At 66.9% G+C, this 20,940-nt stretch overlaps 3 protein-coding genes across 3 annotated transcripts; all 3 read right to left on the bottom strand.

Moving 5' to 3' along the window:
* Nucleotides 1-1,208: 1,208 nt before the first annotated feature.
* LOXL4 (lysyl oxidase like 4) lies at nucleotides 1,209-6,235 on the bottom strand. The gene is made up of 14 exons (XM_059821238.1): nucleotides 5,941-6,235; nucleotides 5,567-5,745; nucleotides 5,227-5,438; nucleotides 4,621-4,659; nucleotides 4,280-4,496; nucleotides 3,964-4,147; nucleotides 3,540-3,694; nucleotides 3,053-3,220; nucleotides 2,678-2,840; nucleotides 2,306-2,549; nucleotides 1,926-2,041; nucleotides 1,698-1,834; nucleotides 1,393-1,504; nucleotides 1,209-1,279 (listed from the first exon to the last, which is right to left on the bottom strand). Exons 1-14 carry the CDS (start codon nucleotides 6,218-6,220, stop codon nucleotides 1,209-1,211), a joined length of 2,277 nt encoding a protein of 758 aa, XP_059677221.1. The 5' UTR covers nucleotides 6,221-6,235.
* A 3,276-nt stretch (nucleotides 6,236-9,511) lies between these two features.
* Nucleotides 9,512-13,894, bottom strand: PYROXD2 (pyridine nucleotide-disulphide oxidoreductase domain 2). The gene is made up of 16 exons (XM_059821374.1): nucleotides 13,765-13,894; nucleotides 13,320-13,339; nucleotides 12,982-13,075; nucleotides 12,829-12,902; nucleotides 12,571-12,717; nucleotides 12,274-12,427; nucleotides 12,000-12,061; nucleotides 11,790-11,887; nucleotides 11,238-11,379; nucleotides 11,012-11,146; nucleotides 10,838-10,910; nucleotides 10,572-10,728; nucleotides 10,284-10,438; nucleotides 10,038-10,144; nucleotides 9,811-9,931; nucleotides 9,512-9,582 (listed from the first exon to the last, which is right to left on the bottom strand). The coding sequence occupies exons 1-16, from the start codon at nucleotides 13,892-13,894 to the stop codon at nucleotides 9,512-9,514; spliced, it is 1,740 nt and encodes a 579-aa protein (XP_059677357.1).
* Nucleotides 13,895-15,132: 1,238 nt separating this feature from the next.
* HPS1 (HPS1 biogenesis of lysosomal organelles complex 3 subunit 1) lies at nucleotides 15,133-19,991 on the bottom strand. Its single transcript, XM_059821342.1, has 18 exons — nucleotides 19,875-19,991; nucleotides 19,676-19,813; nucleotides 19,453-19,595; nucleotides 19,115-19,223; nucleotides 18,753-18,913; nucleotides 18,568-18,670; nucleotides 18,366-18,470; nucleotides 18,205-18,274; nucleotides 18,028-18,095; nucleotides 17,278-17,445; nucleotides 17,027-17,203; nucleotides 16,888-16,949; nucleotides 16,631-16,753; nucleotides 16,463-16,528; nucleotides 16,079-16,223; nucleotides 15,868-15,981; nucleotides 15,646-15,728; nucleotides 15,133-15,363 (listed from the first exon to the last, which is right to left on the bottom strand). The coding sequence occupies exons 1-18, from the start codon at nucleotides 19,989-19,991 to the stop codon at nucleotides 15,201-15,203; spliced, it is 2,115 nt and encodes a 704-aa protein (XP_059677325.1). The 3' UTR covers nucleotides 15,133-15,200.
* Between the last annotated feature and the right edge of the window lie 949 nt (nucleotides 19,992-20,940).

Raw genomic sequence — 20,940 nt, 5'->3', positions numbered from 1 at the left:
TGAACCCTGACCACCGGGGAGCAAGCCTCTGCTGGCATGCGCCTCACCACGGCCCCTGGCCTTGGGCCACCCCAGCACGTCACAGCTGTCCCTGGCAGCTCCTCATGGGGGGACCGTCACGTGTGGGTACAACCCAGCCTGTCCCAGCTGTGCAGGGCCGAGGTGGGTGCTGGCAGACCCCCACCCCGGGCTTCTGTCTGCTGGCAAGGTGGGGACAGGGTCTGCTTCTGTCAAAGTGGTGGCACTGCCTGGTAGCTGGCTCACCAGGGGCTAGGCAGTACAGACTGTGGGTTGGTGGTGAATATTCCCATTTATTTCCTTTAAAAAAATTTGCTAGAAACCATAGGAGGAAAGAAACAGAGAGAGCAAAGGCACGGTGTCCCCATCCTGTGCCCAGGAGCAAGGGCTTTGAGGGACAGAGCGGCTCCATCCCTGCTCCTGGGGCTGGGTAGCTTCCAGGGCAGCCTGGGAAAGCCCGGCACTGAGGTTGCAGCCGTGGCAGCCGGTGGGCTGGCTGCCGGCCTGCGCTGCCACAGAGCTGGCTGGGTCCCCTCGCGTGCATGGGGTCAGCCAGTTCAGGGCCAGGGTGCCCTGGCCGGCAAGGACTGCTGGTGGCAAACCAGAGCCGCTTGGCACTGGCCACACGTGGGCAACCGGGAGGCTGATGGCATTGGGTGGCAGAGGGGGGACACTGCCTGGCTGGGGGCACATCGCCTAGCCCAGGGTCGTTCCCCTCTGGGGACCAGCTTCATGGTCCTGGTGGGCAGAGCACAGGGAAAGGAGCAGGAGATGGTGGGGTTTGTAAGGGAGTATCCCCTCTCCCATTGCACAGCACCTTTTTTGAGGACAGGACTGGTGGTGCATAGGTGGCAGTGGCTATGGCCTGTCCTGAGTCTGATGAGATGGGGGGGGGGGGCGGATGGGCAGGCTGAGGTAGTCATCCTGGGGGGACACTGGAGCCGTGGAGGTGACGGCTGCTGCGGTACCTGGGCCCCTCTCGCAGGTCCCGCCAGCAGCACAGGGCTGGGCACCCCTGGGTGCTCCCCACCGGCTCCAGTGCTCGTGTCCATCCTCTGTGGTAGCATCAATAAATACAAAAATCTTCAAGTCCCTGAGCTCAGTCCGGTGCTGCCGGGGCCCAGGGGCCGGGGCATGGGAGCTGGGCTGCCCCACAGTGCTGCCAGGAGCGTGCTGATGCTTGGGGGGGGTCATACGAGGTTGTTGGCCAGGCGCTCCCGTCGCTCCAGATCGCTCACTACATCAGCGCCGTAGGCATCGCCTGGGGAGAGTGATGGAGTGGGTGGGGGGGACACAGGACCTGTGGGACCCCCCCGTCCTGCCACTTCCTCCCACCCTGCCCACCATGCCCCCTCTGCTCCCATCCCTCCTTACTCGTGTGGCAGCCATGCATCCAGATGCGCTGCCCGTCATACTTGCACTGGCACCGCATCACGTTGTTGGAGAAGTCTGACTCGGCCACCTCGTGCTTGGGGTTCACGACCACCTGGGGAGGGTGAGGGGCAGGGCTGGGGGCACCGCTGCGGTGCCTTGGCCAGGCAGGGCCATGGCATGCACCATGGGGTGCAGAGCAGCACCCCGATATGCTGGGTGAGGGGTGCTGGTGGTGCCCTTGGAGGGTGCTCCCCAGCCCTGATCTCCGGTGTCTTGGGGCACACCCTGCCCCTCCATCCCTGTACCTGGAAGGTGTAGCTGCCTGGCGGCACGTCAGTGATGTCAATCCACTGGCAGTCAATGTCATGGCGGTAGGTGTCCCAGCACCCCACGCTCACCCCCTGCTCCCCAAAGTTGGCGCAGGCGAAGCGTCGCTGCAGCCCTGCGGGAGGGAGGGGAGGTGAGGGAGGGCACAGGCAGAGCACCCCTTTGGATGGGGCAGGGTCGCTGGCAGCTCTGCAGCTGGCACCTACCCTCAGGGCAGTTGGTGTCCTCCAGGCAAAAGCTGGCCTTGTGCCCTTCAGCCACTTTGGAGCCGTTGAGCGTCAGCAGGTCGTAGTGGGTGAAGACCTCGATGCTGTGGAAGTGCCTGTGGGGACAGGGGCTGAGCGTGGGGCCGGTGCCCAGCCGGGGAGCACGTGGCCAGCCCAGCCACCCAGCTGGGAGCAGGCAGCACCCGGAGGCTCTGAGCAAATTACAGCCTTGAAGCCAAATAAAGCTGTAATGGCAGTGCCGGCGCGGATGCTGCTAATTACCCTGGGCGGGCCAGCCTCTGCGGGATGGGTGCCACCATACCCTGCCTGGCCCGGGGAGGGGGCAGCCCCCTGCCAGCCCCTGCCCACGGGCCACTCACCGGTGGCACTGGTGCCAGGTCCAGGCGTGGCGCCCCATCCTGGGTCGGAAATCGGCTCTGCCCAGGTTGTGGATCTGGGAGGAGAAGCGGAGCAGGCGGCGGTGGCCGTAAGGCCAGTGCATGTGGTCGGCGGAGCGGGAGAGGCAGCGCTCCTCGTGGGCGCAGTACAGCAGCCCCAGCGGCCGATCTTCCAGGTAGGCTGTCTCCTGCACCAGCTGGGCGTTCATCACCAGGTCCGGAGCATCTGGCATGGAGGGGTTCAGCAGAGATGGAGCAGGCAATCCCCACCCTGCATAGCCCCCCCCCACTCTCTGTGCCAGGAGAAGAGGGGTGCCACCTCCCAGCAGTACCCTGTGGGCTCCCAGTACTCACGGGCGGTGCAGGTGACCCCCGCCGAGAAGCGTCCCCCGCCGCTGGGGCAGTGGACGGGGCCGTGGCGCTGGCACTGCTGGAGGGCCAGCTCAGTGCCGGTGCAGCGCACCCCACTCATCACCACCTGGGCGGCATCGGGGCTGCCTGCCCAGTACCACGTCTCCTGGGCAAAGGAGGAGCACAGTGCTCAGACCAGCCCTTGCACCCCCTACCAGCACCCACCCCCCTCCCCTGCCTGCTCCCTGGCCCCAGTGCTGCCACCAGGGTTTGTCCTCCCAGGCTGTCCCATCCCAGAGCCCCCGGCCACCCCATGTCCACGCCACACATCCCACTGGACCCCTCGCAGCCCAAGCCCCGGGCTGGGACCCTGCTCACCTGGAGGGCATGGCTGGCAAAGCCCAGCCCCAGCTGCCTGCAGACGACCATGGCCTCGTTCAGCCCCCACTGCGCACCGCACACCGCACCCCACTGCAGTCGCCCCTGCACCGGCACCAGCACCTCCACCACACCCTCCTCGGGGCTGCGGCCCCCAGCCAGCCGCACCTGCAGGCAAAGAGGGGCTGAGCCAGAGCGTGGGGCAGACCCCCAGCCCTCCCGCCTGGCACTGCAATGGGGTAGGCAGCCCCATGCATCCAGCTGAACATCTCCCCCACCTTCCTCTTCCTCCTTTCCTCCCCACAAGATCACTTTTGCCACTGGCTGATCCTGCAGCCCCCCATCAGTGTGCTGCTCTGTGTTCCCCCATCCCCTGGGCCACCCCAGGACTGCTCTGAGCACCCACACCAGGCACAGAGCTTGGGGGGCAGGGGCTGTGCAATGTGGCTGGGGCTCCACAGGCTCTGGGGAAGAGGCAGGGGCTCACCTGGCTCTGGAAGTCCATGTTTGGCACGTGGCAGCGGACAGCGGCATCGGCCTCGTGCTGGCACCCACTCCGCTCAGCATTCTGGAAGCGGCACTCCCCCAGAGAACGCTCATGGCCGGTGCACCGCACCTCGCTCATGTGGATGGGCCCCAGGCCTGAAGCAGAGGGAGGGTCAGCGCTCCCTGCTCTGTGCCTGTCCTGGAGCAGGGAGGTCTCCCACACTCATTCCCCTGGTCTGGGGGTTCCCTATGGGCATGGGGCTCCCTGTGGCATAAGCAGCAAGGGAGACCCATCCCCGTGCAGGCTGGCGCTGCCTGGACATCCCAGGATGCTCCGTCAGCACCCAATAAACCAGGGGCTTTACCCACCCGTGCCCCTCCAAGCCCAGCAATGCCCTGAGTCCCTGCCATGCCGTCTGCCTCACCTTGGCCCATCTGGGCTCCCACCAGGGCCTGCTTCGCCGTCCCATAGCCCAGCTGCCGGCACACCACGCTGGCCGCAACCAGGTCCCACTGCTTGTCACACACGGTGCCCCACTGCCCATGGTGCAGCACCTCCACCCGGCCCTCGCCAGCATGGGTGCCCGCTCGCAGCCGCACCGGGAGAACCTGGACACGGGGAGCAGCTGGTCAGTGGCGCCAGGGCATGGCCACCTGCCTGCATCATGGACACGGGTGCAAATGGGGTGGCCAGGTGCTGCCTGGCTCCAAGACCGGGCGTGGGGCCATGCCAGAGCTCACCTTTCCCCGGGAGGTCTTGCTCCTGCCCTTGCCTGTGCCCTTCTTGATGGCAGGGCTGGGGAGGCAGCTGACAATGGCGTGCATGCCACGGGGGCAGGCGTGCTGGTGGGGGGCTGGCGGGGCCACCTGCGTGGGGCAGCGGGCCAGGTGGGGTTCCACGCCTTGGCACCGCACCCTATGGACCCAGAAGCTGTTCTTCTGGCTGAGGGTCTTCAGGCTGCGGAGGGAGAGGAGCAGGGTCCAGCGTCAGCTCAGGCACTGGAGACTCTCCCCCACCCAACACCTGCACTGGGTGCACGCCCAGGGTGCCCCTGCCCACCCTGCCCAGAGCTGAGCCCTACCTGGAGCTGGGATCCTTCAGCTTCATGTTCCAGAGCTTCCTGCGGGTGCACAGAGCCGGGAGGTTGGGGGGGGCCACGCCAACCCTGCAGGGCTCCAGATCCCCCACCCCAACATCCCTGCCCTCCCAGCACACTGTGGCAGGAGCTGGAGGCGTGGGGTCCTCCCACAGCATGGCAGGGTGAGGACAGGTCCTCTCCCCACTGGCAATTACCGCGGCAAGCCCGGCTGTGCCGTGTGCCCCAGCAGGACTGTGCGAGTCCTGGCATCGGCAGGGGCTCATTACAGGCTGTATTTATAGCCCCAGACCAAGGCGGGGGTGGAGGGGCCGAGGGCCGCTTGCCTCTCTCCTTCCAACCACGCTTTGCTGGCCATGGCTAGTGACTGTCCCCACAGCCCCCCAGCTGCTGCCGAGCCCAGCTCTGCCCCTTGTCAAGGCCCCAAGAAGGGGACCCAGGCATGGCCAGGCCACACCAGCACCCCGCACACCCACCCACGTGTGCAGCCCTTCCCTGACACTCCCCGGTCTCTTGCCCCCACAGCATGTCTAACCAGGCACCCTGCCCCACGTGCCCCACGGCTGCAATGCGGCTCTCCCACATCCCTACCGGTAGAAGCTGGTGTTCACATGCTTCTCCTGGGGGAAGCCCAGCATCCCGCAGACCACGCGGCTGTTGTTCCTGGTCCAGCCGGCATCGCACACCTGCCTCCAGCGCCCATTGTGCTTCACTTCCACGGCACCCTCGGTCACCGGCACGCTCAGCTTGGCCCGCGCCAGGATGGGCTTGAGCCGCACCTCCTCCAGGCTCAGCCCAAGCACCTGCCATGGCAGGCACAGGGGTGGGCATGGGGGCTCCAGCATCGAGGGCAGGGTGTGCGGGATGGGGACAAGGGGAAGGGTCAAAGGGACCTGCCCCAGTGCCCCCGTCCATCCTGCTGGGCACTCACCTCTCCCAGGTGACCAGAGGTGGTGGCCTGTGGGGAGGCACCGGGCAGGCGCTGTCCTGAGCACACCACGCCGGCATCCTCACCGTGGTGGCAGTCGCTGGTGCCCCAGCCGTTGTGGATGCACTCTGCCAGGGAGCCCTCGCTGCCCCCGCACCGCACGTTGTCCAGCCAGATGGGGCCTGGAGGGACACACGCAGGGCTGGGGGGTCACCGTTGAGGGAGTCCTCATCTCCCTCCCCAGCACCATGGGCCCCATCCAGTGCCCCCCACGGTCTGCCTGCACCCACAGTCCCCTGGGCAGGCTGTCCCAGCCAGCACCAAGCATGCTGCCCTCGCCAGGACCCCCTGCCCCCCATTCCCCACCTGCCCCCTACCTTCCCCTTGGCCGTAGGTGGCACTATGGGTCCAGGTGACAGCTGCAGCATAGCCCAGCTGCCGGCAGGCGACGGTGGCAGCATGGAAGTCGAAGCCATCATCGCAGACGGTGCCCCAGCGTCCCTGATACAGCACCTCCAGCCGGCCCTCCCCAGCCAGCCCCCGCGGCCCTGCCAGCCGCAGCTGTGCCGGGGCTGGCTCCTGCCCGCTGGGGGCCACCCAGCACAGCAGCAGCACCAGCGGGAGCAGGACGGGGCTCACACCAGCTGGCATCACCATTGCGGCTCCGGGGGTGGTATGCCTGGGGACAGCCCAACACTGAGCCCTTGGGGACCACAGCAGGGTGGGGGGTGCTGCTGCAGTCCCCCCATGCCCCAGGAGCTGGGCAATGGTGGAGGGATGTCATGGCCCCTTGCATGGTGGTGACATCCCTGTCCCTGAGCTGCGGGGGATGCAGGGGCTAGTCCCTGCCACCACCGCGGGGCTCAGCCCCAGCCCCACACCCACCTGCCCCTTGCCGGGGCACCCAGTCCTGGCACAGCCCCCCCAGGCACCCACTGCCCCACACTCAGCCCTGCCTGCCAACAGCCACGGGAACCCCTATGAAACTACACTGCCCCTATTCCGTCCTACCTGCCCCACGCTTCGGGCCATGGGTGGGCGCCCCACAGAGCCTCCCCCCCACCTGAACACTGTGCCGGACACCAAAGTCCCCTCGCCATCCTGCACACAGCCCCTGTCCCCCATCACCCCACCTCTCCCTCTGCATCCCCACTCAGAGCACTAGTGGGGTTGCTGCCCTCCCCCCGCAATGTGCCCAGGCCCCCCCCACCGGGGCCATCCCCCGCACTCACCCTGGTAGGCGGTGGCAGTGCGTGACAGGCAGCAGCGTGGGGCAGGCAGCGGCAAAGGGACGCGGCGCTGGCTGACACCGGCTGCCAGCCGCTCTCCAGCCGCTCTCCAGCCGCCGAGCACCGCCTGCCGCCGCTTTTATGGTGCGGCGGGGTGGGCCGCCCCGGGGGGGGGCCCACGCTGCCCGGCCCGGCCCCGGCCCCCCCGCACCGTGCCTGGAGCCCAGCCCTTCACCCTGCCCCCCCCCCCCCGGCCCTCATCTGCTACCCTGCCCCAACCCCTGCCTCCCCGCCTAGCCTGGGGGGTCTGAGCCCCCCTGGGATAGCCCCTACCTGCTGTGAGCCTGGACACCCCCCCCGGAACGAACCCAATGTCCTCAGTCAGGGGTGCTCCCCCCCAGCACACTGCACCATGGGTCTGTCCCCCAGCCAGGCAGAGCATGGGTTTTCTGGGGGTCACAAACTGCCTCGCTAGGGACACCCCAAAGGGACACCCCTTGCCCTTTCCTGCCCCATGCAGCAGCTCAAGTGGGCATGCAGGCATGGGGTGCCTGGGACTGCTGCAGCGGGGATAAGACTTGGGGGGCACAGAGACCAGGGGAGGCTGTGGGGTGGCACAGGGAGCCAAGAGTGGGGTCCTCGGGGGGCTTGGGGCATCACCTGGGCCATCCCTGAGCCAAGCTGGCTGCGGGAGTCCCCAGGCACAGCCCCCCTCCGTGGGACGTGGAGACAAGGGATGCCCCCCCCCCCAACCTGCCCCAGGAGCAACCTCCGGTTTGGGGTGCTGTCAGTCCCCGGGGCACCCCGCTGCCCGCCCGCCCCGCCGTGCCACGCCGTGGGACGGAGATAAACAGGAAACCCTGTGCCCCCACTGTCGCCAGGGGCCGTCCAGGAATGTGCCCGTGGCCGCCGGGCTGTTTGTTTGGAGTCAAAGCAGCTGGTTCCTGCCGGGAAGAGCCAGGATCAACACAGCTGGGAATAGCCTGTGAGCTCATCGTCATGTCCCAAGGGAGCCTCCAGCACCCCTGGGTGTGCAGGGGCACCCAGCCCCGGGACTCCCTCGCAGGGCACCCTCCTCCCAGCCCTATGCCCCAGCCGGGCTCGGGGCACACGCCGAAGCCCCTCCTGGGGTGGGGGTCCCTGGCCAGCCCCAACATGGGGGCCACAGAAAGCCATGGGGAAGGGCAGGGCTGGAACCAGTAGCGGAGCCCATGACTCATTTGTGTCTCGCCTTTTGCAGCTCAATTACTGAAGTGTGAGGCCAGGAGTCCCCACACCCGAGCCCCCCCCAGGGAGATGCTGGCAGGGGTGCAGGGCAGGTGGGTGCTGCGTCCCACTCCCAGCTCTGCCTCTGCTCCCGGGGGCAGCAAGAAGAGGGTAGCGGGGGGTCCGGTGGGCTCTCCCGCACCTGGGACCTGCCAGCCTCAACCCACAGCGATAAGGGCAGTGTGTCCCGCTGCTCAGTGTGACTGTGGCAGGCTGGGGATGTCCCCCCTCGCTGTCATCCCCCTCCAGCCCAGCCCACGGGGCTCACTGGGTGCCAGCACCCGCAGCCCCCGGCAGCCAGCAACTGCAGCAGCTAAAAATACACTGCCAGCAGCAGGGCAGCCCCGTGCGCGGGAAGCTGTGGGCAGCGGGGCGGGCGTGCGGGGCTATTCTCAGAGGACTGTGGGACTATTCCTGGCCAGTCAATATTGATTCAGCCAGCTCAGGTGCAACAACTCAGCCTGGCAGCACTGTTTTTAGGGCCCGGTGAGAGGCGAGGCAGGCGGCTGAATTGGGAGCATTGTCTGGGGGAGGAAGAGGGCAGGGAGAGGATGTGAGCTCTGTAATCTGCAGCAAGCTGCTCCAGGCAGCAGCCTGGGTGAGGGGCACACCCCGAGCCTGCCGCTGGCTGAGGGGGGGCCAGCAAGAGCCCCAGCACAGAGCATCTGCCGTGGGGCTGGAGGAATGGGGCCAGAACACGTGTAGGCAGCTCCTGTCAGGAATGGGGGGGCAGCTGCCAGTCACGGTGTCTGCAGTCTCTGAGCTGCTGTACACAGAGCCATTGAGGGCCGGGGCGGGGGGGGACAGAGGACAGTTTGGGGGCTTCAGGGGTCAAGCAACTCACTGGCTCCCTGCCCGTTCTAAGCACCTTGGGGTGGTCCAGGCCAGCCTGGCGCTGAGTGGCTCCAGCCACATAGCTCTGCATGCACCTGAGCCTGCATCAGTGAGTGGAGGAGAGGGCGAGGGGCTGATTGTCCCTATTCACCGCTCTGGGACACACCTGGGCTCTCTGGCAGCTCCCCCGCCCCGGGGCTGCAGCGCCAGGCACAGTGCAGATGGCCCAGTGCAGCCCCCATGCTGGCGTGTGTCGGGAGCCACCGCACAAAGCGCTGAAAAACCACAGTGAGAGTGCCCAAGGCAGAGCCTGGGATGGGTTTTATTTCTGCAGGTGCAGGCGGGGGCTGAGCGAGGCTCACCATGGCTGCCCAATGCCCAGGAGCCACCTGGGCAAGGCTGGGCTGCAGCGGGCTGGGAGCAGCCATGTGTTCAAGATGACAGTGGCAACTGGGAGCACAAGGGACCCTGCCAGCCTGCACCCCCGCAGCTCTCAGGGGATGCTGCTGCCCTGGGGTGCCCGGGAAGCAAGTTGGGGACAGGCAGAGGTCTGTGTGGGGACAACACAGCTTGCAGCAGTCACAACCCTGCATAAGTGAAGTTGGTGTCACCACTGCCATCACAGGTGCCTGAAATCCTCGAGGGCCACCCGGGCGGCGTTGCGTCCTGCTGCTCCCATTACTCCTCCTCCTGCAAGAGAGCAGAAATGGGGTGCAGCAGGCAGCTCCAGCCCCAGGAGATGGGGCCCAGGGCTGCACCAGTGGAGCTGCCTGACCTCTCAGCCCATACGAGGGCAGAGAGGGGAGCAGACACACACACACACACACCCCCAGCCCCATGCTACCCTTGCACCTCTTCGTGCACCATGCTCTCCTCCTGCAGCCCCCCAGGAGGGTCCCAGCTCCCAGCCCTACTCACCAGGGTGGGCTCCGCTTCCACACAGGTACAAGCTGGGAATTGGGGACCGGTAGCCTGCGTAGCATGGTGCTGGCCGGGCAAAGTATAGCTGGTCAAGAGACATCCCTCCATGGAAGATGTTCTGCAAGCAGAGCTCTGTGTGAGCTGGCTGTGCCTGGCCCAGGGCTGTGTGCCCACCAGCGCTGGCACCTAAGCAATGGTCAGAGCTGAGCCTGCGTGGTACCCACCCCGCCGGGCAGCCCAAAAATCCTCTCCAGGTCTGGTGGCGTCAGGATGTCCCTGCCGATGACAGATGCCTTGAACCCCGGGGCATAGGCTTCGATGCAGTCAAACACTAGAAAGGGATGAAGGGACCGGCAGGCAGCTTGGGGGGACATGGCAGCCAGCCCCTGAGCAGCTCCAGGGCTGCTCTGCCCCAGGCGGCAGGGACCAGTGCTCCTGGTGTTACACAGGTCCGCGTATGCGTTACGTACCCACGTCTGCATATGCATTTCTGGCCTGCTCATCCCAGGGCCGCCCTCCCGCCAGCACGGAGGGGGTGTACTGGGTGAAGAGGGACACAACGTGGCAGCCCCGCGGGGCCAGCCCTGGATCCAGCACCGAGGGGATACAGAGCTCGATCATGGGCCTGGGGGAGCAGGACACTAGCTGGGCAGGCAGACAGGGACCCAGCCACCCCAAACCTCTTCTGCCAGCACCAGCCGCTACGGCTGTCCTGCCCCTTCCCTGGGGCACCGAGGTATGCTGGCACAGGCTCCTACCTGCTGGAGGGGTGCCCTTGGGTGGCCTCAGTGAAGGCCTCGTGCAGGAGGCGGGTGCCCTCACAGTTGAGATGGATGGAGCACTGGTGGTGGGGCAGGGGCCGGCCGTCACAGGCATTGGGGGCAGCCAAGAAGCTGGGCAGCCGATCCACGGCCACTGGGCACGGGAGGAAGGATGGGGGAAATGGGGTGCAGCCTCTTGCTGAGCCTAGCACCAGTGTCCCTCCAGTGGGTACAGCGGCGAAGGTGGCCCTGCCAGTACCTACCGTTGATCTTGGTGACGGGAGAGCGCGTGTCGACCTGCCGGATCCGCTGGACAAAATCCTTTGGCAGCTGCTCCTGGGGTGGGAGAGGCCGGGGCAGAGCCCAGTGGTGCGGGGGGCAGCCCGGCCAGGGGATGCCACCACGCCAAGCCCCTGCCAGCCCCGTGTGCCCCATACCTGGGGAGTGAGCTCCAGGAAGGTGATTTGGGGGGAGGCGTTGGACAGCACCAGTTTGCTCCTCACCTCCGTCCCGTCCTGCAGCACAATGCCCTGCGCCCGCCCGTCCCTGCCCAGCAGCACATGGCACACCGCCTGGGCGGGCGGAGGGAACACGACCTCACCAAGAGCATCCCTGCTGCCTACAGGCTGGCCAGGCAGCTCCTCACACCCAGGCACTCTGTACCTTCTCAGCAAAGATGTGGGCTCCCTGGGCAGTCGCTGCACGGGCGATGGCTTCGGACAGGGCCCCCATCCCACCGGCCACATAGCCCCAGGCCCCCCGCCGTCCCTCCAGCTCACCCATCACATGGTGCAACAGCACATACCTGCAGCGGCAGGACCCCAGGTTAGCTGCCGGCCGAGGGGACAGGTCTGTCTCCTGCACGGCATGGTGAGGATAGTGCCACAGCCCCCATAGACAGGGCTGCACCAGCTCATATGATGCCAAATCAGTTACAGGGAGCACCCACCAGCCAGGACTTGACCTGACCTGGGGACGGAGGTGTCTGAACAGCAAAGAGGCAATGGGGACCACTCAGGAGAGCCATATGGCAGCAATGGCAGGCAGCCCCTTGCCCAGCCCCAACCCCTGAGCCACCCTGGCAAGGCTGAGCAGGCAGCAGGAGGGAGAGACAACAGGGCAGGGCATGGGGCAGCAGAGCCACAGAGCTGCCAGCACAGAGGATGGCACAGGGGGACAGTGCAGCCATGAGCCCTGGGGGGAAGGGACCCTCACCCGCTGCCAGGGGTGTGGGGGCTGGCCATGGCTCCAATCACCGCGTCAGTAGCCAGAGTTGCCTTCAGGGGCTCTGACTCAAACCACTGATCCAGGATCTGGCCCGGGAGAAAAGAAAAGCGCCAGGCTTGGGGTGGGGGGCTGCCGCAGCACCCCGCAGGCAGGCAGGGAGGCGGCTGGTGGCTCTGCACTGCTGTTGCCGGCACTCACCTTGGAGATGGGGGCTGTAAGCACCTCGTAATAGCAGGGCAGCTGCCGCCCCAGCGCCAGGCCTGGGGGTGCAGAGGCAGCATGACCCGCACAGCCCTGCCAGGGCCAGCTGCCTGTGCCCAGCTGGGTTTGAGGACAGGCAGTGGGCAAGCCTGCTGGACTGCCAGCCCAGCTGGGGGTCCTGAGGAGCCTGTGCCCTGGGACGGAGCATCATCCGCTCCAGGTGCGGGCAAACACCTGTTGCCATTGGGGTCCCCCAGCATTCCAAACGTACCTGCCCGCAGCAGGGGCCGCAGGGCTTGCAGGGCCCTGAGCCGCTGGAGCAGGGACCCCTGCCCCAGGGCAGCTGTATCCACCGGGGGGGCATCCAGCAGTGGGTCAAGGGCTGACACCAAGCCCCCCATGAATGCCTCGTACTCAGGGTAAGCCTGAAAAGGGACAGAGAAGGGGCAAGAGGGACTGTGCCGTGATGGGTGCAATGGATACCCCACCTAGGAGCACCCCTGCTGCTCCACGGGGCAGGGCAGACCCTTTGGGGCTTTGCCGTGCTGGGAGTGTGCCCCTACAGTACCTGGGCATCCTTCCGGGAGAACTGAGCGATCTGCCGCTGGGTCTGGGCCATGTCGTGCCCCAGCAGGAGGGAGCGGGGAGGGCTCCTGTCCTCCAACAGCGGAGTGAAGGAGTAGGGATCCCGTGGGAGCACCCTCAGGCCATGCCGCTGCAAGACAGGGACTGCAGGACCCACCCTGGGGGGATGGCCTGGCAGCGGGCTCACCCTGACAGTGTGCTGGGAGGTGCCCGCAGCCCAGTGAGGGATGGGTGCTGGTACCTTCAGCTCCAGCTCGGCATAGATCTGTGGCCGCAGCAGGCTGAGCAGGTACGATGCCCGGGAGAACTTGAAGCCTGGAAGATGTGGGACGGTGTGGGGTGCCCGCACCCAGGGCTGGCCAGGGGCACGGGGACACAGGGTGCACAGGGGTACCTGGCACAATCTCCTCCGTGACGGCCGCGCCACCCAGCACATGACGTTTCTCCAGCACTGCCGTGCGCACCCCTGCCCGCTGCAGGTAGGCAGCCTGGGGGGAGTGTGGCATCATGATGCCTATCCCTCTGGGTGGGACGTGTCCTCGTCACCCTGAGCACTCTCTTGCATGTGGTCCCCCTCACCAGGGAGGGCTCTGCTCCCCACAACCCTATGGGAGCCCCCCAGCTCCATGGGCCCTGCCACCGACACCCTCCCTTGCCCATGGCGCAGACCCTCCCTGGTCCCCCATTATCCCCCAGCAATGCAGGCGACAGCACCCCACTCTCGGTACTCACTGCCACCAGCCCGTTGTGCCCTGCAAGGAGAGAGAGAGGTGAGCTGACCCTGGTGGTGGGGCAGTCCCACAGCACAGGGCACCCTGCCATGCCTGGGACACAGGGCTGCCACAACCACCCAAATAACAGGGTTCTGACAGGGAACATCCTCCCCTGTCCCTACAGCCCTGGCCCTAACGGTGCAGGTCAGGGAAACGGAAGTGGTCAAAGCAGATGCTCCAGCTGTGCCCTGCAGAAGGAGCACGCTGTGGGGCTGCAACTTGTGCCCAGCTGTGCAAGACCCCTGTACCCTCCCTGGCACAAGGAGCATGCCAGGGCGCTGCAATATGCCCAGCACCACTGCGGTCCCCACCTGGCCACCCCCCTGCCTGCCCTGGGGAGAGGGCAGCTGGGTGTCGCTGACAGCTCCCCGCAGCCCAGCACCAGCTCCCTCACCCCGTGTTACCTGCCCCAATCACCACTGCATCGTACTCCTGCTGCAGCCGGTCGGCAGCTCCAGCATGGGCCAGCCGCACACCCCGCAGCCAGCGGGAAGGGCAGCCTGTGCCCAGCCTTGCCCGGAGCCCAGCTGCCATCGCCCCGCCAGTCCCCAGCCACGGCTGCCCTGCACCCAGCGGCCTGGACTTTGCTTTCATGACAGAGCTTTTCCCAGGGCTTCCGGGCACGGGGAGGGGCCAGGGGGGCCAGGGCAGGGGACGCCTTGGCACAGGGCTGGAGGCTGCATCCCAGGGCTTGCAGGGAGGCTGGGCAGGACAGGGGCACGTGCCAAGCGCTGCCTTCCCACTGCTACCCGCAGCAAAGTGCTGACCCCGGCAGAGCTTCGCCAGGGATTTGCAGGAGGGGCCGGAGACCAGCCCCAGTGCTGAGAAGGCGACAAGGTCAGATTCTGCCTGGTGCTCAGCAGGATGCCAGGTGCTCCCCAGCCTGTACCCCAGGAAGGTGCTGGGCAGGCAGGCGAGGGCCTGAGAGCCCCCTCCAGCCCCTCTTCTGCTCCAGGGAGGACCCAGGGGCACGTGGCTGGGGTGACAGGCCAACAAGCACTGAGACAGGGGCAGCTTGCCCCCTGCTCTGAGCAGGCAAGCCCCAAGAACAGCCCTGAGCCCAGCAGAAGGGGCAGCCTGGGGGTGAGCTTGGCTCCGAACTCAGCGCTGTTGATGGGCAGGGCAAATTCCTTCCCAGCAGGATGGGGCAAAGGCCCCGCTGTGGTCCAGTGCTCCCCAGCAAGCAGCACAAAACGACAAGGGGCAGCGGCTGCCAGAGCCCCTCGGAGCTGGCCCCATCCCCAGCCGTGCCCGGGGGGTTTGCATGTGCACCGAGCCCAAACATGCCTGGGAAACACGTGAGCTGCCTTGGCTTTACCCCCTGTTCACAGCCGAGCTCAGCCCCGTGGCTGGCTGGTGTCTGGGAGCTCGGGTGCAGGGAAGGGGGTGCAGGACAGGCTGCACCTTCCCAGAGCCTGCCAAGCCCCTGAAGGCCCCACATCCCACATTTTGGGGCGAGGGGCAAGGAGGACGCACCCTGGGCCGTTCCTCCACGCGGGTTTGGCTACACCGTTTTGTTTTCCAGCCAAAGCCCAGCAATGATGCCAAGCCAATGTTATAAATCCTGCTTTGGAAATGCACTTTTCAGCAAGATGGTGATTTGCCAACAACCTCTCAGCCCCACTCTCCGCCTGTCCCTGGAGGCTTCTGGGTGCCAGCGAAGCCTGCGGGGAGTGGGGAGGTGGGCAGCAGGAGCCCCGGCCGGGCTGGAGGATGGGAAGGCTGCCTGTGGCTGCCTGCTGGCACGGCTAATGGCACACAGACACCGAGAAAGTAGCCCGGGTGCCGGGAACACCCACACACCCGCTTTAATCCCGGCCCCAAGGTGGCTGGAGGCAGCTCAGAGCAGGGGGATGCGGGAGGGCTCCCACAGGCGCCGGGCCAAGTCGCAGGCCTGCTGGACCACGAGCTCCGAGGGGATGATGCCCAGGTGCACGGTCAGCAGCTCGTAGCACTTCACAACCTCTGCCTGGTGGTTCTTGCTGTAGTAACGCAGCAGCTTCCTGGGGAGAAGAAGACAGGGGGCTCGGCAGGTGCAGCACACCCTGGCACCCCCTTTCTAACCACATTCCCTCTAGCAACTCCCTAGCAAGGACACAGTGCCTGTCCACCGGCAGGACCACGGCACCAGGCTGGGGAGACAGGCTGTTGCAACCCTGGTGATGCTGCAGCACTGGTACCACTCTGCAGCGACATCCCGTCGAGGACAGCATCACTCATGGGGACCCCTGTGCCAGCACAGCCCAGGGCCCTGGTGCCAAACTGCAGGGCTGGGGACTGCTCACCTGTAGTAGTCTCCTGCCAGCATTCCAATGGGAGCAGAATCGTCGGAGAGAACTGGCACCTCCATCACCTCCAGCTTGTAGCCCTGGGGAGAGATGACAGCAGAGGGCAGGAGCATGGAGGGCACCGCTGAGGAGCTGGAGCCAGCTGTGCCTACAGCCCTGCTCCCTGCCCCAGAAGGTGCCAAAGGCAGAGGGGCTCAGCCCCTTCCTTGCCCCACGTACCAGCTCGTTCTCAAACCAGAGAAAGTAGGAGCAGCAGTAGTCGCCATCCTGCAGTGTGAGTGTCGTGTAGCCCTTCTGTAGGTATCGCCGGGCCAATGCGATCAGGGACCAGACCTGGGGGACAAGGAGCACCTGAAGCCTGAGCAGAAAACCCTCCAACTGTTGCCCTCTCCTGTGGTCCCCATCCCACCTCCAGCCCCACGAGCAGTACCTTCCTCTTGATGAAGGCGGCAAGGGGGCCCTTGCCCAGCTCTGTGCTGGACTTCTCTGTCACGCTGAGCGATGGTGCCATCATCTGCCCGGCCGTGCGGTCCACATAGATGAAGTGCACCAGGCCAGGAAAGTCCTCCAGGTACGTGGGGTGGGTTAAGGGTGTCCCAACAACTTTGGTGCCCTTCCAGGACAGCCCCTGAGCCTTGGGGAAGCCGCTTTCACCCACCACACCCCTCCCCTTAAGCCTGGTGCTGGGGGGACAGGGTCCTCCCCCTCCCACCTCTGCTACCTGCCCAGGGACCTCTCCTCCCCCTCCCACCTCTGCTACCTGCCCAGGGACCTTTCCTCGCCGAGGTGGGCTCCCAGCCGCAGGGACGGGTATGACACCATGGTGATATTGCGCCTGCTCTTCACCAGCAGGAAGTCCCGCCAGTCCAGCAGTTTCTCCCTGCCGAGAAGAGGCATGGTGAGAGGCCAGGACCCCCCAAGCCCCAGCACCGCTGGGTGTGGGGCAGCCCCCCGGGGATGCCGGCCACCCCCATGCACTCACCTCATCAGCTTCTGGGCACGGTCCCGCAGCCCCTGGGACAGGCTGTGGCTGGCAGAGGCCAGGAAGAGCTGGCGGTACACGGAGCAGAGCTGCCGCTTCACATTGGCCACGGCCTGCAGCAGACTGAGCCAGGAGACACGGACGGTGCAGAGTTTGGCCCCTGGGCCCCCAGCACCGCAGGGACAGCCATGCCGTTCCCCGGGCTGGTAAAGGTCCCTGCCTGCCCGAGAGACTTTCCCTGGCCACCCCATACTCACTCCAGGGAGCTCCCAGACTCGCTCCGGGAAAATATCTTGTTCTTGAAGTCCACCCAGGTGTTCTGCAACTAGAGAGAGACAGGGCTCAGCGTCAGGCTGTGGGGACAGCAGGACAGGGTCCTTGTGTCCTCACTCCCACCTGGATGTCCTGCCCGCTCAACTTCTTCACAAACTTGTCCATGCGCTGCCGCAGCTCGGCCAGGAACGGGTAGGAGCGTGGGGCTCCTGCCTCCGGCCCCTCTTCCAGCTTCCTCTCCAGCACCAAGAAGCCATCCAGAAGCTGGTACAAGGTGACAGCCACCTGGGTCGTGGGGCCCTGCCAGGGAGAGGAGAGGTGGATCAGCCAGGACCCAGCCCAGCGTCGCTTTCCTCACCCTAGAGGCAGCTCACCTTGGTCAGGAGAACGAGGGAGATGCCCGGCCAGAGCGGGAGGCAGTGCATGGTGTGCGGCAGCAAGGGGCAGTAACCTTCCCGCAGGTTGGCGTCCAGGAAGATCCTTCTGGGGTTTGAAGCTTCAGGGACCAGAGGCCCCAAGGTCTGGAGCAAGTCCTCTGCCATCTGGGGAGAGAGGGAAGATGCTCAGCCCCCTGCAGGGGTGAGATAGCCTGCACCGGCCGAGGACGCTCTGGAGGGACACAGAAATGCCCTGAGAAAGCTGCAACTGGGCACGACTAAACCAAGGGAGCTGGAGGGGCCACGTGGCAAAAGATCAGCAGTGAGGGAAGTGCCCAAGGACCCCAAAAGAGCAGCAGAGAGAGGGGAAGCTGCTTGCGAAGACACAAGTCACACACATCTTATGCTGAGGCCAGCACTTGCTTGCAGAGCTGCGGAGGGAAGCAGCCCAGAAAGCCCAGAGGCAGCAGAGGGAGACACCAGACTGCTCTGAGGCAGCCCCAGGCCCTCTGTGCCCACAGCTCGGGACAGGGAGACCATAAGCAATGCCCCAGAGAGTGTGGTCAGAGCCCTCACAGCGTTATACCCAACATGGGGGACGTGGGGTGCACCCCCAGCCCTAGAGCCTGGGGCACCCACAGCCGCAGCCCAGCAAAGGACCAGAGTGACAAGGACCAGAGACTGCAAAACAGCAGGACAGACTGGGGAGGCGTGGAGCCAGGAGGGACTGCGGGACCTGTGGCTCACCTGGACATCTGCAGTGTCTGCCTCCCCGGTGCCCAGCATCTCAGCGCCCTCCGACCAGCTCTCGCTGCCTGCGGGGAGCATGGCAGGTCGCCCTCCCTGCCAGCACCCACACGACCCTGGAGCCTCCACAGGGCTGGGGTGTGCGGGGCAGGGCTGCTGCCCAGCCTGGGCACTCACCCGTGCTGTGCCTGCTTGGTGAGGGCTCGGGCGTGTAGTAGACCTCAGGTACGGAGAGATTGTCTGTGTCCTTCCAGTGAGAATGGCTGGGTCAGCAATGGGAGCGATGCAGGCAGCCCAGCCAGTGTCCCATCCTGCAGCTCCCCATCCCAGGGACTCACCTGGTCATCCGAGTCCTTCTCCGCAGCTCCATGGGAGCCAGGGCTGCTCACAGGGATGCTCTCACTTCTCTTGGGTCCCTGGGGCAGCACCTTCCCTGCCACAGGCTTCCAAAAAAGGGGAAAAAATTAAGGCCTGGCCACCAAGGCATCACCCTGTGGGGGCACCCTGACCCGCTGCCCCCCACGCCCTGCTCTGGAGCACCTGGGGGCCGAGCTCCTCCTCGGCACTCTGGCTGGGGTACAGGTCCTGCACCAGGAGGATGAGGACGAGCAGATCGGCAGGGCGGATGGAGCTGGCATTGCGGCTGCAGGTCAGAGAAGAGAACAGTCAGCCGGGAGGGCGAGCAGCTGCCCCGGGGAGGGTGGTGGGGCCGGGACCAGGCGCACCTGGAGTAGAAGGCCAGCAGCTTGGTGTGCACCAGGAGGAAGGCATGGCCCACCTCGTCCCCACCGCGCTCAGGGCTGGCGTTGATGTACTGCACCACTTGCTGCTCCAGGAACTCGATGCACTGCTCGCACAGCTGAGGGTGGATCAGCCGCTCCACGGCCTGGGGTGCAGGTGGGGGGGATGGCTGCTGAGCACCCCCCAAACGCAGCCACGCAGCCCCGGGGACAGATCTGAGCCTCCACTGCTCCAGGGAGCTGCCCCAAAGTCCCCAGCCCAGAGCCCTTCCCCGCATCCCGGGACTCCATGCAGCCTCGCACCCCTGGGACGCCCCGAAGGCGAGGGACACCCCAGAGCACGGTACCTCCACCGCAAAGCTCTGGTCCTCCTCCCGCAGGCGGCTGTAGGTCTCCAGCAGGCCCCTCAGCAGGCTCCAGACACGCTCCCGCTGCTCCGAATCAGCCGGCCGCAACCTGCAACAGCCGCAGAGTGTTAGCCGAGAGCTGGCCGTCACCTCCTTGGGTGGGACGGGCACCCCAAAACCCAGCTGCAGCCCAGCAGGCAGGGGGTCCCGCTGCAAGGGGGGGGTCCTAGCTTGGAGACACCCACTCCCACCCCCCCAGGGCTGCACGAAGGCACCGCTTGGCAGCTGCCCCAGCGTCCCCGCGTGCCAGCCCGTGCCGGCCGGCCGTGCCCGCTCACTCTTTGCGGACAAGGTGGGAGTCGAGCGTGACGAGGCCACAGTGAGCCTCCACCAAGCGCCGCAGCACAAACAGCGTCCGGCGCAGGTCGTCCTCGCTCTCAGTCCCGTCGCCGTTCACCGCGATGTACAGGCAGTCCCCAAACTGCAACCGGCAGCGGAGTCAGGTGGGGGCCGGCCAGGGCGCCCCGGTCCCCGGTCCCCGGTCCCCGGTGCCGGCCCTACCATGTGCAGGACGTGGAGGTGCCGCCCGCGCTCGGTCGCGAAGCAGGTGTAGGTGTCGGCGAGCTTCTCCAGCAGCGCGGCGCAGGAGATGATGAGGGGGGCGAAGAGGGTGTTGAGGCTGTCCTCCAGCGCCGGGCCCTGGGGCACAGGCTCCAGGGTCAGCGACCGCGCACCACGCACCCCCTCCCCGCATCCGCGCCTCCCCGTCCCGCCCCACCTGCCCGGCGTGGGGTGGTCGCAGCCGGCGGAGGAAGGCGGCATCGGCCCAGTAGAAGAGCAGCTCGGCCGCGGTGCTGGCGATCAGGACGCACCGCATGGTCCGGTCCGGCCCGGCCCGGCCCGGCCCGCGGCAGCGGCGGCGGCGGCGGGGGGCACCGGGACCGCGCGGCTCCGCCCGCCCCGCGCCGCTTCCTGCTGCGCCGCGCGTGACCGCCGCGCCCACGCACGCAGCGCCCCCGGCGGCCCGGCGCGGCCCTGCACCGCGGCGCCCTGCCAGCCCCGGGGCTGCCCCGCGCGCGCCCGCCCCGCTCCCGGTCCCGGTCCCGCTCCCGGTAACGCCCCGCGCCCGGCCCGGCCCCGGCCTGTGGCGGACAGAAGACGCCGGCGCGGTTGACAGCCCAACTTTATTACACCTCCGGTAGCGCCTCGGCGCGTCCCGGCTGCTCCTGCCCGCGACACCGCCCCTCTCCCGGGCAGGACACACTCACGGCCCCGCCGCCGCCTCTCCTCGCCCGGGGGGGCCGGGGCTGCCCGCCAGCCCCGCCTCCCGCCGCTCCGCTCCGGGCCCTATAATTTAATTATCAACATCTCCAGCCGCGGACCCCCGAGCCCCGCCCGCCCGGAGCGCACCCCGGCGCCCCTTCTCCCGGCCCGCCCTGCCCGCAGCATCCCCGCGCGGGGCCCGGCCGCGCTGGCGGCAGCAGAGGGAGCTGCTTCCATGCGCTTGCTGCACCGGCTGCGCTGCCCGCGCCCCACCGCCCGGGGAGGTGCAGGGGAAAGGGGGACCCGGCTGCTGGAGGGGTCACCCTGAGGGGCAGCGGGACTGGGAGGGCCGGGGAGGGTGCCCATCCCGGGCTATACCAGAGCTCAGGACCCCAGCCCTCCCCAGCAGACGGTGAGCACTGGACCCCGGGTGCTTCGCGCAGCTTGCGGCCGGATCATGGCAGCCCCTGCAAAGGCCCTGCGAGTTTGCCGTCGCACCGCTCCGGCAGGACGGTGGCCAGGGCCAAGCAGAGCTCTGTGGTCGCAGGGCGGGAGAGGGTGCC

The sequence above is a fragment of the Gavia stellata genome, chromosome 9, assembly GCF_030936135.1.
Source record: "Gavia stellata isolate bGavSte3 chromosome 9, bGavSte3.hap2, whole genome shotgun sequence".
In the NCBI taxonomy this organism is placed as follows: domain Eukaryota; kingdom Metazoa; phylum Chordata; class Aves; order Gaviiformes; family Gaviidae; genus Gavia; species Gavia stellata.
This window is presented reverse-complemented; position numbering and strand designations above follow the sequence as displayed.